This window comes from Gossypium hirsutum, chromosome D08 (genome assembly GCF_007990345.1).
Source record: "Gossypium hirsutum isolate 1008001.06 chromosome D08, Gossypium_hirsutum_v2.1, whole genome shotgun sequence".
In the NCBI taxonomy this organism is placed as follows: Eukaryota; Viridiplantae; Streptophyta; class Magnoliopsida; order Malvales; family Malvaceae; genus Gossypium; species Gossypium hirsutum.
Window position 1 is genome coordinate 69,369,930 of NC_053444.1, and position 14,841 is coordinate 69,384,770.

At 34.0% G+C, this 14,841-nt stretch overlaps 1 protein-coding gene across 1 annotated transcript; it reads left to right on the top strand.

Annotated features, from left to right (window-relative positions):
- The first annotated feature begins 314 nt into the window (after nt 1-314).
- On the top strand, nt 315-6,129 carry LOC107940046 (U-box domain-containing protein 52). The gene is made up of 10 exons (XM_016873453.2): nt 315-916; nt 1,016-1,128; nt 1,331-1,452; nt 2,862-3,076; nt 3,191-3,248; nt 3,439-3,745; nt 4,261-4,362; nt 4,449-4,877; nt 5,038-5,796; nt 5,936-6,129. The coding sequence occupies exons 1-10, from the start codon at nt 709-711 to the stop codon at nt 6,005-6,007; spliced, it is 2,385 nt and encodes a 794-aa protein (XP_016728942.2). The 5' UTR covers nt 315-708; the 3' UTR covers nt 6,008-6,129.
- Nucleotides 6,130-14,841: the final 8,712 nt, after the last annotated feature.

The window sequence follows — 14,841 nt, forward strand, 5'->3', positions numbered from 1 at the left end:
TTACTTTTAGCAGCTATAAGTGTGTATATATATGTTCAACTTATCTGTCTATATGTCGGTTATATGAGAGGAATTAGAGAAGAAAAGCAATTAAGAGGCTTTAATTTTAATCTGTAGTTGGAAGGAGAGGGGACGTGACCAAATATGGAGGAAATTGTATAAGAATAAGAGGTCAAGCACCTTACTATCCGCAAAACAATGGTGCTCTCTCATAGTCTAACTCCGACTTTTTGGTGAAGTTTTTGCTGCAATTCGAAGTTTATATTTTTATCGAATTAATTAATCCAAAATAAGACAATTAATTGACGGAAAAATATGTAATTGAGGTTGAAAATCGTCCCTTTCTTCTCAAGGGGAATATGGAATGCATGCGTGCCAATGCCATGCAGAAATAGGTTGTTGCCATCCCTTGTTTCTTTGGTGTTTCTTAGCCTCCTCTTCACAGAAACAACTTAAGACAAAATTTTTTAAACCAAAGTACAATGCGGGAAAGGGTTTTTTAGAGAGAAATTTACCTAGCTAGGGATTAAAACCTCAGTTTAAATCTCCTCCCCTAAAAAATGTAAAGCCTGCCCAGCCAGCCAGCGACACCACACTCATTTGTAGAAAACAACCGGTACGTACGTACATATATTCGATCTTGAAGTGCAGCGGCTTGTCTTATTTGCACTACCAAATATATATAATCAAGATAGAAAGAGATTGGATATGTGGACGCCAAGAAGTAGTTATGGCGAAAGGAGAGAAATAAGAACAAACGTGGGGTTGGTGGCAGTGGCCATAGACAAGGACAAAAACAGCCACAATGCCCTGAAATGGGCAATTGACCATCTCCTGCAAAAAGGCCAAACCCTCATTCTCATCCATGTAAAAGTCAAACCATTCTCTCCCTACACCACGCCTCTTCCTACATCTCGTATGTTTTTTATTTTATGTTTCTTGTTTTACAAAATCTCATTAATTAGTTCCAATGCATTGGCTACATGTCACCTACTTAAATTTCTGGTAGTTACAGGGTTGAACCAATTTTCTGAAATGAATGGTGACTTACCATTGGTATATAAAGATCCTGATCCACAGACCAGGGAACTTTTCCTTCCTTTCCGTTGCTTCTGTACTCGTAAGGATGTAAGTTTGCTAAAGCACATTATACACTCTCTCCTAATAATGATTACTTCAAACATTTTTCTAGATGATATTCACTAAAATATACCCTTTTCCAGGGCTTTGATTATTAATTCTCGCAGTAGTTTAGCATCTGCATTCCGCAGATGCTTCTAATACATAGATTTAATTTCTAATTATGTATGATGTTCAATTTTGGCTTTAGATACCCTGCAAAGATGTTGTCCTAGAAGAGACAGACGTAGCTAAAGCATTGATTGAATATGTCAGCCAAACTGGAATCGAGGTTTTGGTCGTAGGTGCCTCCACAAGAACAGGCTTTCTTAGGTATGTGCCTTTTATGCGACATCAACAAAATTTTCTATTGATGAATGCCAGGATCATCACAATTTCTACGCTTCTCTTTGGTTTTTACAAAAGAATACAGTGAATTTAGGTAGAATGTAACCTAGATCTACACCTAGACACAAAAGAAAACAATGAATTTGGGTATAATGTAACCTCTATACCTAGACTTACTGAGCGGAGAAAGTACAGATATATCTACAGATATATCTATCAGCGGCCATCTAAGCTAGTGTATCTCTTGATATACACGGTATCAACAGAGATAAAGAAAAAAATGAGAGAGAATAAAAGATTAGTTCACCAATTTTAGAGTTGAGAACCGAAAAGGTAAAAAAACTCATGCAGATAACTATGTTTATATCTTTGAGTATTTACAAGAGAGTAATAATTCCTATCCAATTATACTATTGAGTAAACTTTGGATGACTTGTCCAACTTAATTCAAATTAAAATAGAAATATAATAATATTTCTATTCAAAATTTTGTGCTTCTTATCAAGATGAGAATAGAAAGCTTTGAATAAATAAAGTATCACAATTTCATTTACGATTTAAACAGTTAAAATGATTTAGTTTAGTGCTAGTATAATTTGGATAAACAAAATGATTAAACCATAGGGTTGTTTGACAGGATTCATTAAAGCATTGATAGGTTTCCAGTTTATTGGTCAATAAGGCTGTATAATTGTTATCTTTGTCGTACCATACACATTTGAAGGAATCTATTTATACTATATTGAAATCTCTTACTAGTTAGTGTAAACTGTCAACATCATTTCAATTGAGTAAATCACAAACAAAAATGCATTAGTAAAAATATTTAAGTAATTTAATTTTTAAAAAATCTTAATAAATCACTTTTCTTTTCATTGTTCCTCGTCCATGCATTTTTTATCATTGTTTAATTTTTTTTTTCACATTTTATTATTTACTTTTACATTTTTCTTAGGCTCTCATGCAGTCTTTTTAATTAAAACAATACATATTTTTTTATAAATAATCCTTAGTTTTAAAAAAAAATTATTTTTCTACATTCTTTTTTATCTGTACAAGTTTGGCATCTTTAATTACACTAGAAATATGACGCCCAAATGAATTAAAATTAAAAAAAAAATTCATGGAAAAAATGTTTAGTAGTGATGAATAAAAACATAATTAAGCAGTTAAGAAAACATTAGTAGATTTTCTAAAATTTTAACTTAAAAATAACCTTACAACTATATACATTTATTTTATTATTTGGATTTTTTTATAATTTACTCATTGTGTGTGTGAACTCTCACACCAAACATAATGATTATAAATACTATTATCAGTATAAATTTATGACTGTAATAAATAAATATATATGGATCACTTTTCTGAAAAAAAATAGTATTTTGTCTCAGTAAATTTAAAGCAACAGATATTTCAGCAATGGTATCAAAAAATGCACCAGACTTTTGTAGTGTTTATGTGATATCCAAAAGCAAAATTTCATCCATGCGATCAGCTTCTCGTCCAGCTCCAGCTATCTCCCCATTGCGTAATCACCTTCTTAACCAGCCAGGCTTAATGTCAACTCCTCCTGAATCGCATATCCTGCCAGATAATAGCTCGAGAGGTCTGTTTCATTCCTAGCTTCAAGCTTTAGTTATATAATACTCCAAGTTACCTGCCATTACTCAATTTTATTTTAATTAAATTAAAAAATATCTGTAAATATTAATTTTAACAGTTGAGAAGCCGCGACTTGAACCACAGCGTAAATCTACCGATTCCATGGATTCCATAAGGTAATGAGCTACCTGTACCTGGGATCGGAACCAAAATTACTCGTCTTGTCTTCAATTGCTTTGTTTGTTTGTTCTTCATCCCCCTCCCCCCCCTTTCACCTTGTATATTATTATTAAACAAAATAACAATAAATGAAAGAGATGTAGTTGGAGCTAAAATTTAATTGTTAGCAATTTTGGATGAATGCAGGTCGCCTTTTAACAGGGGAGGCCAAAATGTGAAACCATATCTGGCACTCCCTATGCCAGATACAGATATATCCTTTGTTAGTTCTGGCAGACAAAGCATTGACCGTATGTTTCCCGAGTTCTACGATTACCAAGAAGCAAGCCGCACTGCCACTACTCCAAGACTGTCCAATGTTTCAGACTATGAAAGTAATTTTAGCTTTGAGTCAATGCAGTTTGGACGAAACTCAGTGGATTTGAGCTCTCCACATAATTTCTCATACGTTTCGCAGGACAGTGACAATTTTTCAAACTTATCTACATCAATGGTAAGTAAGAAAGATATGATATATATACATACATGCACGAACAGATATATATATATACGTATTAAATTACTCAAGGACTAAAGCCTTGAAAGCATGCATAAATTCATTGATGTGACTGTGAGGCAAGCTAGTACAACACAACACATTATATTCACCAATAAAAATAAACTATCAAAAGCACCGGTTCTCACTTCGATTAAAACATAAATTTTCATCATACGTAATTTTCAAAAAGGATATAAATACTTTTCAGGTTTGTCTAACTAGTACTTATAAACGAGATAACAATAAAAAAAAATACGATGTTTCACCTCAAAATCATCAAATATATCGGTGAAAGTGGAATGAAGTAACCAAGTCCAGGCTTCACCTCTTTACACACTTCCCATTTACGTTACAATATATGCATATATTTAATTAGTTATTTGTATTATTCCATGTTCTAGGAAAATGTGTGTAAAATATCTGGAAATAATAATATGGATGAATTTTATAGTATTGGGGGAAACCTACAGGAGGACGTGGAAGCCGAAATGAGGAGGCTAAAGCTGGAGCTAAAGCAAACTATGGAAATGTATAGTAATGCCTGCAAAGAAGCACTCACAGCAAAACAGAAGGTTAGAGTGTCAACTAATATCTGCTTATACTGTTCCTCAACATACTTTGACTAGTTAGAACTTTGTGCATAATTACACCACAACAGGCAAGAGAACTCCAGCTGTGGAAATTGGAAGAGGAACGGAGATTGGAAAAGGCACGACTTGCTGAGGAAGCTGCATTAGCAATAGCAGAAAAGGAGAAAGCTAAGTCAAAAGCAGCAATGGAAGCCGCTGAGGCGGCTCAGAGAATTGCAGAAATTGAATCACAAAAAAGGGTGAACGCAGAAATGAAAGCACTCAAGGAATCGGTGGAAAAGAAAAAGGCACTTGATGCATTAGCACATTCAGATTTCGGGTACAGGAAGTACACAATAGAGGAAATTGAAGCTGCCACTGAATTCTTCTCAGAAGTTCTCAAGATTGGGGAAGGGGGTTATGGCCCCGTGTATAAAGCCCGTCTGGATCATACTCCCGTTGCAATTAAGGTTTTGCGACCAGATGCAGCACAAGGAAGGTCACAGTTTCAGCAAGAGGTACGGCTTCCAAATGGATTTTAGTATTATGAGCCTGTAGAGCATTAATTCTAATTACTGAGAAAGAAAAACATTGTAGGCTGAATATGCATGCTTTAGTTACTAGTGTATTTACAGAATGAATTTTAAAATTTGGCTGCTCTAAGAATTAAACTTACAGGTAGAGGTTTTAAGCTGCATACGGCATCCCAACATGGTTCTCCTGTTGGGAGCCTGCCCAGAGTATGGATGCCTGGTGTATGAGTTCATGTCTAACGGGAGCTTAGAGGACCGTCTCTTCAGGAGAGGGAACACTTCGACTCTCTCTTGGCAGCTTAGGTTCAGAATTGCAGCCGAAATTGGAACAGCCTTGTTGTTCCTCCACCAGACTAAACCCGAACCCATAGTCCACCGTGACTTGAAACCAGCCAATATCTTACTTGACCGCAACTTTGTGAGCAAGATTAGTGATGTTGGGTTGGCCAGACTAGTTCCTCCATCTGTGGCTGACAATGTAACCCAGTACCGGATGACCTCCACAGCAGGAACTTTCTGCTACATAGATCCAGAATACCAGCAGACAGGCATGCTGGGAGTGAAGTCGGATGTATACTCCCTTGGCATCATGCTTCTACAAATAATAACAGCAAAACCACCAATGGGATTGACTCACCATGTGCAACGGGCTATTGAGAAGGGGACATTTGTTCAAATGCTGGACCCATCTATTGATGATTGGCCGGTTCAAGCGGCCTTGAGCTTCGCAAAGATTGCACTTAACTGTGCAGAGCTAAGGAGGAAAGATAGACCCGATCTGGGCAAAGTCGTCTTGCCAGAACTGAACAGGCTGCGATTACTTGCTGAAGAAACCATGCACCTCACTTGGGAAGCTGGAAGTCTAGGACATTCCCCCAACTATAGCCAAGTTTCTCTGCAACTAGTAAGTTAATTAATTACAAAGTGTCCGTCCAAATTTCTTCCTAACCATATCATCTTACTTAACATTTTTATGGTTTTTGTTGAACTTACTTCAAATTTAACACTTGATTTGTTTCCTTTTCTTTTTTTCCGTACGTCAGGAGCACTCCAGTTGTCCTAATTTTCTACACTCTGATGAATACTCAAGAAGTCCTCCCAACGAGAATCCATAGGTCCTTCCATGCCAAATTAATGGCATCATAATTAATTAATATGTACATATGCGTTTATCAATCAAATTTTGTTGTGTTATTATTTTATATTTTTAATTAAAAATTTAAATGAAAATTTATACTTCTAGAACTCATTTTGTCATTGGGTTAAAACTTAGTTTTAGACGAATTCTTTGTTTTAAAGTAGCCGAAGTCAACCTAACTCTTGAAAAGTGAGAATTCACAATAAAAATTTTCCAAGGCATCGAAAATAAAGCATAAGCAACTCAAAGACAAAGAAACAACGAAAGAACAAAAAAAACCACAAGAAAGCAACGCCTACGAGGTGTTTGAGTAAATGCTCTCAAAGCATATTCACTAACTTTAAATGGAATACAATGAGATAAAATGGAATCAAATGAGATGTAATGAGATGATTACAAATAAGGGAGGAAGGTGACTCCTTATGTGCGTGCATAAAAAATAATAATTTTAAGAGTTCGGTTTTAAATGCAAGCGTACAACATCAGTTGTAATATTTATAGTGTCCAATGGAACATCGAAGTATTCCAAGGGTCGAACCTAAAGGAGTCTGCAATTTAATGATTTCTATTTAACAAGCATGCAAGAAAGGAGTCTAACTTGCTACTCACTAATTTCTATGTTACGACGAAACATAATTTGGAAGTGAGTTACTCTAATTAACTACTTAATATGCAAAAGGACTAAATTGTAAAACTAGAAAAACTAAAAAACTAGCAAATTAATAACAAATATTGGTTGACTTCTATATTGTAACACCCCTAACCCGTCTCCGTTGCCGGATTAGGATTTCAGAGTATTAGAGGACAATAGAAAAATTAAATTTAAATGGAAACAATTAATCAATTCTAATTACAATAATCAAAATCACATTTTATCTATAATGAAAATACACTTACAGGCCTTAAACCAAGCCTATGTGGCCCTAAAAAGAGTTTGAGAACAATCAGGGATCAAATCAAAACAAATCAAAAAATTTTAGAAAAACTTGAAAATTTGGAAAACAGGGGTCACACGGGCGTGTGAATATTTGAAGTCAGGACACGTGGCCATGTCCCAACCCGTGTCCCAACTCGTGTCAGTATTCAAAATAGGGCCACACGGTCGTGTCGCAAGCCGTGTGCCAAGTCGTGTGTGCATTCAATGTTGGGTCACACGGCGGTGTCGCTGGCTGTGTCCTAAACCGTGTGACAAACTGTTTTGGTACACACGGTCGTGTTGCAGACTATGTGTAACCTGCACCTAAAAACAATAGGACACACGACCATGTGGTGTGACCGTGTGTGACACACCAATGTCCCGGGCCATGTGTACCTAAAAATTGCTTTCAAAACAAAACATTTCAATATCAAATCCTTAGATGCCAAGGCAAAATATAACCAGCCAAAAACATGCTTTCAAACACCTATAATTGAGTCTAAAACATACCTATTTCGTACAATTTATGTGGCTAACTAATGTGGCCTCATTAAAACCACAAAGTATATACATATACATTAAAAATTCATCTAAAACATCATTAACATATCTAAAGTGTTCCATCCACAGTGTTCCATCCATAATAATGCTTCCAAAGAACTAAATACCAAATCACCAACACAAGGCAACCAAATATGTCCACATTATAAGTTCACTATCTTATAAATACTTCATACATTCTATAACCATAAAATTTATCAAATCCAAAATAATGTCTATCAATCAAAAGCACAACATTGCCATACCACAAAAGCCCACCAAGATACAAAAATGACCAAAACTATCATATTATGACCTAGGTAAATGCCAAAAAAAAAAGATCATTCACCAACATTTGAAGTCGAGATCGCCGCTGGATGCTGAGTCGATTACAGATCTACTAGTTACCTAACCTGCGCACGAGAAAAACAAACGTACTTTAAGTATGACTCAGTGGTGCTTCCATAATCTGAGTATTAAAACATGGTATAAAAATATGCAATTACTTATCTAAAATGCAATTCAAGCAATGTAAAGAAACATATATTGCTTCATTCATCTTTTGAATCTCATTAATCAATTCAAACATAAGAATTTTATGAATCATCACGTTTCCATTTTATGCATTCATTATAAAACAAGCAAAATTCACATCATCTTTATTTCCATTATCATTCCCAATTTCATCACTTTCTTTTATTTTCCCCTATTAATATGACTCGGACTCAGATGTACGGATCCAACCAACACATCAAATTTGGCACCTAGTGCCTGACAAAATTATTCGTAGAAACAAATTGCACTCAGCGCCAGCCGATAAAATAATCAAATGGGGTCATTAGCACTCCTCGACACATAGTTGTAAACCTTGAACTCTTTCTATCTATGGCATGCCAATTATACTCGATCCTGCCTAAACAGTTAATAAGGTAACATAAATCTCGATTCAACTTATAATCAACTCCATCAATCCAAGTAATTCAATCATAAGCATATATGTTCATAGCAACATATTTTCTTTCCAAAACATAACCAATCTCATTTCTCAATAAAATTCGATACAATCTCAAACACACGTACACAATTCAATCATTTCGATACATATCACCCTAAATCAAATTTGTTGCTTACCTTGTAAGTCGTCATATAATGCAATGTTCAATGCAACAATTAAAATAGTTCAAAATTATAGAAACACACACCGTAATTTCTGAGCTACTCGTCGACAACCTTGCCTTTTCTTTTCTTACTTGAGGTCAACGTTAGCTACGAATTAAACATATATAATAAATTAACATTTTACATACCAATTCATATTTAATTACAAAATTTATACTACTTTAACATGAATTTCAATTTAATCCTCGAAACAAGTACTAACATAATTTATCAAAAATCCTCCCAACATTAGATCGAATTTTCCTAGAGTCCTTATAGAACTTCCTATTACTCAATTGAACCCTAAATTTAGAATTTTATTATAATTTAGACCCTAATGCAAAATTTTATGAATGGACTTTTCAAAATAGTCTCACTTAACTTCTAACCTTAAAATCTATTAAAACAACACCAAAAACTTAAATTTTTCTATGATGGCAACTTTCATAATTTCAACTATTCTAAGAGCTCCAACATGGGCAAGCTAACTCATGATCTTAAAGTTCCAAAAACATAAAATTTATGCAAAAAAGACCAAAGTTTACCAACCAATTTGTAACAGCCCGATTTCGACTCTAATCGGACATAGTGGTTTCGGGACCACAAGTTTGAGTCAAAAAATAATTTAATATTATTTTGTGTGTTTATTTTGTGTGCATTTGATTGCGAGATTTTCGTGTTTTAATTTCGTCGTTTAAGCGTCCAATTTAATAAAAGGGCTTAATCGCGTAAAATAAAAATTTAGGGGTTAATTATAAAAGCACCTAATTGTTGATGTCTTTTTAAATGGGAGGATTTATGATGCAATAAGACCATAAAGTAGATAGTGGGTGGCATATGACATAATTGACCTTAATATATATGTTATATATATTTATTATAATAAGGTTAATTTAGTCAATTGTTAAATTAAACATTATAATCAAAATAAATGATGAAAAGATGAATGTTTTCATCTTTTCTTAGCCGAATTCATGCAAAAGAAAAAAAAAGAAGCCAAGCAATATTCGCCCATTTTGAAGCTTGATTTAGGTTAGTTCTTTGTTCGGTTTTTGATCATTTTTACGTTTTTGAGATCGTTGCTTCGAATACTATCCGACCCATGTTTGAATTTTTGATTTTGATGAATATTTTGAGTTGTTCCATTGATGAATATTTGTGTTATGTGATGTTTGATGATGAATAATGAAAGATATATTTTAGATTAAAATGTTTTGTATTGGAATTTTTAGTGAAATTGAGTAAATAGGGCTAAATTGTGAAATTAAATTTTTTGGGGACTAAAATGTGAAATAAATGCAATGTGTGGACTTGTATGAGAACCGTGAATATTCGACCCTTGTGTGGTATGGGCAAATTTTGTGTAAATTGTGTTTTATGCAATAGGGAGTAAATTGCAAAAAGTGTAAATATTAGGGGCAAAATAGTAATTTGCCAAATTATGTGTTTTGGACTAAATTGAATGTGTTAATAAATAAATTATCTCATTTTGAATATATTTAGATCGAGAACCAAAGAAATCGGAGTTAGATCGGGGAAAAGCCAAATTAGTCGAACAATCGTCCGACTTCGATTTTCCATCATCCGAGGTAAGTCTATTAGCAAATTCATGTTATCAAATCAATATATATATAAGTATATTTATTTTATAATTAATGAGCTATAACTAAAAGTATAAAATTGATGTTAGTTTATGTGTGAATCTTATACATATATATATTTATGATGTTCGAATAGGTATGTATATAAAAGTATAAATTTTTGGATTCAATTAAAAGTTCAAATGTTATGGTTGTGTTTATATAATGTACGAATATATATATGTGTGTAATATATATATTTAAATTCTTGATCTTAATTGAAGTATGAATTTTATATAAGTTCATAAAAGATTCGAATATATTAAGGTATATACATGTATAATTTTTTTGGTTTTTAATCAAAGGTATATATATATAAAATATATTTATATATATATGTGGATCGAACAAGCATGCATATACATGTATGATACCTTATATGGAGTTGAATATGAAATTAGGGATGTATATATTAGATTCGAATATGTATGAGTATACAAGTATAAATTCATGTTTTGATTATAAGTATGTAATTATATATGTATATGATAGACTCAAATATATATATAAATGTATTCGGTTGAATCATTGAATTATAAAGTTTGAAATTGGTGATTTGAATCAGGTTATAAACCTAGCAGGCTAAGTGCCGGTGATCTGAATCAGGCGCTAAGTGCCGGTGATCTGAATCAGGCTATAAGCCTAGCAGGCTAAGTGCCGGTGATCTGAATCTGGCTATAAGCCTAGCAGGCTAAGTGCCGGTGATCTGAATCAGGCTATAAGCCTAGTAGGCTAAGTGCCGGTGATATGAATCAGGTTATAAACCTAGCAGGCTAAGTGCCGGTGATCTGAATATGTTAAATTAAGTGATTATATGCATTTGATATATATATAAATATATAAATGATTTTGGTTTATTTTAACTTAATGATGGAATAATTATAAGTATATATATATGAATTTTTGCTTATGACTTACTAAGCTTTAATAGCTTAATGTGTGTTTGTATTTGTTTACCTCTGTTTTATAGATTTTGGAGTCGCGTTACGAGCTCGGGGATCGTCAGCATAGTCTATCACACTATCGACCGTCTTTGGTATTTTATATATTTTGAATTCGAACCTATGGCATGTATAGTCTAGTTAGTATGTTTAATTTTGGGATATGTGAATATGAGCCATGCGAAAATGGCTCACTCATTTTGATTAAGCTTGGTTTTATATTTTTGATCTATTTGGTATATATATATAATGTTAAGCTTATGCAAATTTCGGTTATTTATATGGAAGTGTGATGTGTTTAGTATATTTGTTAATAGTTGTATAAAATAGTTATATTTAAACCTATTTCGAAAATAATATGTGTATTATATGTATATGATGTATTGTGTATATACTGCCCAATTTTTTTTGTGTATAAGAGCTGTCCAAACAGGGTAGATTACTTAATTTTGTAATATGTAGTATAATTAGTAAATTGAAATGAAATAAATGCTTGGATAAATGTTTGATTTATGATATCAAATTTTGATTAGGTAAATGATAATGATATGGATGAATTGTTGAAACGTGGTTAGTATATGAAATTTGATTAAAGGTGCATGTTTGATTTTAATTGGTTATGTGATAATATATATATGGAATGGAATTTTGTGGTTGAGTTAAAAAAATACTAATAATAATAATTTTGGGTCGGATTTTGATCGGTAATGCCTCGTATAGTAATGGATCCCGATCGAGCCGTAGCTGATGATGTTGAGAGTATAGCACTTGCTCCCGCGCAAGGGACAGAGCCGGTTGATTCTCGACCGACCTCGAGTAACCAGGAGGGAGAGGCTAAACAAGCTTTTTACCAAATGATGAATGACTGGTTTATTCAATATGTCCGAACTAATCCGGTTGCACAACAACCTCAACCCCCGACATTTAAGCTCCAACAATGGCCGAATGTTTCAAGCTTTCAAACTCTCTTTTTCTTTTCAACATTCGATGAAGAAGATGAACATAATAGCTTTATTTATTTATTTATTTATTATCACATATATATTATTATTCAATTACTAAATTAACCTTTACTAATTAAAATAGAAAACATATACACTAAGGTCATTTTAGTCCATTGCCACCCACTATCTTATAAATGGCTAAATTACAAAATAAAGACTCCATATTAAAAGAACAATTACTATTCGACCCTTTTGGATTTAACCCCTAAATTTTCATTTCACGCGATTAAACCCTTTTTTTATTAAATCGGCACTTAAACAACAAAATTAAAATACGAAAATTTCATGGATATAAATTCACACATAATAAACACACAAAATAATATTAAAATATTTTTTGACTAGGATTTGTGGTCCTGAAACCACTATATCCGATTAGGGTCTAAATCGGACTGTTACAACTCTCTCCCCTTTAGGGATTTTCGTCCCCGAAAATCTTACCGGTGAAAAGATGTGGGTAACGTTCTTTCATTGCATCCTCAGGTTCCCAAGTTGCTTCTTCAACTTCGTGTTTATGCCACAGTACTTTAACTAACGAGATTTTCTTATTTCGTAATTCTTTAACCTCACGAGCCAGAATGCTAATCGGTTCTTCTTCATATGACATATCAGAATTAATTTCAATCTCGGTCAGACTAATCACATGCGAATGATCGGATCTGTATCTATGAAGCATAGAAACATGGAATACATTGTGAATCTTTTCTAACTCAGGAGGCAACAATAATCTATAAGCAACCGGGCCGATACGCTCTATAATCTCATACGGTCCAATGAATCTCAGACTTAATTTGCTTTTGCGACCAAATCTGAGTATTTTCTTCCATGGTGAGACTTTCAAAAACACTTTATCCCCGATCTGAAATTCTATATGCTTTCTTTTTAAGTCTGCATAAGACTTCTGACGATCCGATGCTGTTTTCAGACTATCCCAAATCACTTTCATTTTCTCAGTCTCTTAAATCAAAACTACCCCATGTATCTTGTTTTCACTGAGCTCGGTCCACTACAATGGTGTACGACATTTACGACCATACAAAGCCTCGTAAGGTGTCATTTTGATACTAGATTGAAAGCTATTATTATATGCAAATTCAATCAAAGTTAAGTATCGTTCCCACGTGCCTTCAAACTCGAGAATGCAACATCTTAACATATCCTCAAGTATCTAAATGATTCGTTCGGATTGACCATCTGTTTGCGGATGGAAGGCTGTGCTAAAATGTAGTTTCGTACCTAAAGCATCTTGTAGTTTCTTCCAAAACCGCGATATGAACTTCGGGTCTTTGTCCGAAACAATAGAAATAGGTACACCATGCAACCTCACAATTTGTGAAACATACAATTCCGCAAGTTTATCGAGCGAAAAATCTGTGCGAATCGAAATAAAGTGTGTCGATTTTGTCAACCTATCAACAATAACCCATATTGCATCTTTCTTGCTCGGTGTCATGGTAATAGAAAGGAATTAACCATGGACATCCATAAGGAGAAAGATGACTGCTGAAGCCCACAATGCCGGACTGCAGGCACCACGGGTATTATTAGTAGAAGATCTAGAACTAGCTGTTGTTCGTGTTCAACATTGCTACTAAAGTTAATTGATAGTTCACTGTTTACTCGCGTAAGTCTTCTTAGGATGTGACAACTGATGGCCTTTTCTTCTCTAACAAGCTTCATATTCTCCTATGTTTGTTGATGCCTGCAATTGCTAACAAGCCTCTTACAATCTATAATATGTGTTCACTGCAGTTCATAGAGAAAGCTCCCAAGGATGTTGTTCGTGGGGTTCAGGAAAAAGCAGCAGAAGCAGAAGAGAAGATTAATCTGACCAAAAACCGATTGGCTTTCCTGAAATCAACTGTTATGCTTTCGTAATAGGCTCCATATTGTCATATTTTCAGTCTTAGCAAAGCTACACGTCCTGTTGGGATGATCTGCACTGTTTACTCATTTATGTCACTATAAACTCCATTTCAACTGTACTGCACATTCAACCTTTAGAGGACTTTGCAGTTTTATGTTGTTAGAAGCATATTATACCCAAAGTTCCGCACTGATAACGTGAGCCCAGAAAGCAACTGGCTAGGTCAGATAAGAAGGATAAAGCAATCCATAAATTGAGTGGAATTAAAATGCCATAATTGTGCTTTCATTGCTTAATCGAAGTTACCACAAATATTAAACCTTAGGGATGAGTGTTACATAATTTTAAAGCAACTTGGAGAATAATTTCAATATGAGAATCAACACATGCAACGAATAACGAGATATAGCAAAGCATGCTAACCCCCTATTTAGTCCACATTACACTCAATATGCAATAATAAATAAATAACCAAACAAAATAGGGTCAAGTGTATTCCCCGTGTATATTTTAATGAGGCAGATGATGGTGGAACGGCTGTTTTGCTGTATTGTGAGGATGCTTAAGATGTGGCTTCTATTGTTTCTAGGCGAGCCTCAATGCTGTTTAGTCTCTTTTCTACAGCAGAAAGGGACTGCTCCTCTTACTCTCTAAGAATCGAATCACGTGTTCATCGAAACACTCTATTGCTTTAAGCAGTTCACGTACTTAAAGGAACAAAATAAAATACAGTAAGGGTGCCTAC

Coding starts and splice junctions, on each gene's coding strand:
- LOC107940046 (XM_016873453.2), top strand. CDS start 709: ATGTGGACGCCAAGAAGTAGTTATGGCGAAAGGAGAGAAATAAGAACA. Junction 4,363..4,448: donor CACTCACAGCAAAACAGAAG/GTTAGAGTGTCA, acceptor ACACCACAACAG/GCAAGAGAACTCCAGCTGTG. Junction 5,797..5,935: donor GCCAAGTTTCTCTGCAACTA/GTAAGTTAATTA, acceptor TCCGTACGTCAG/GAGCACTCCAGTTGTCCTAA.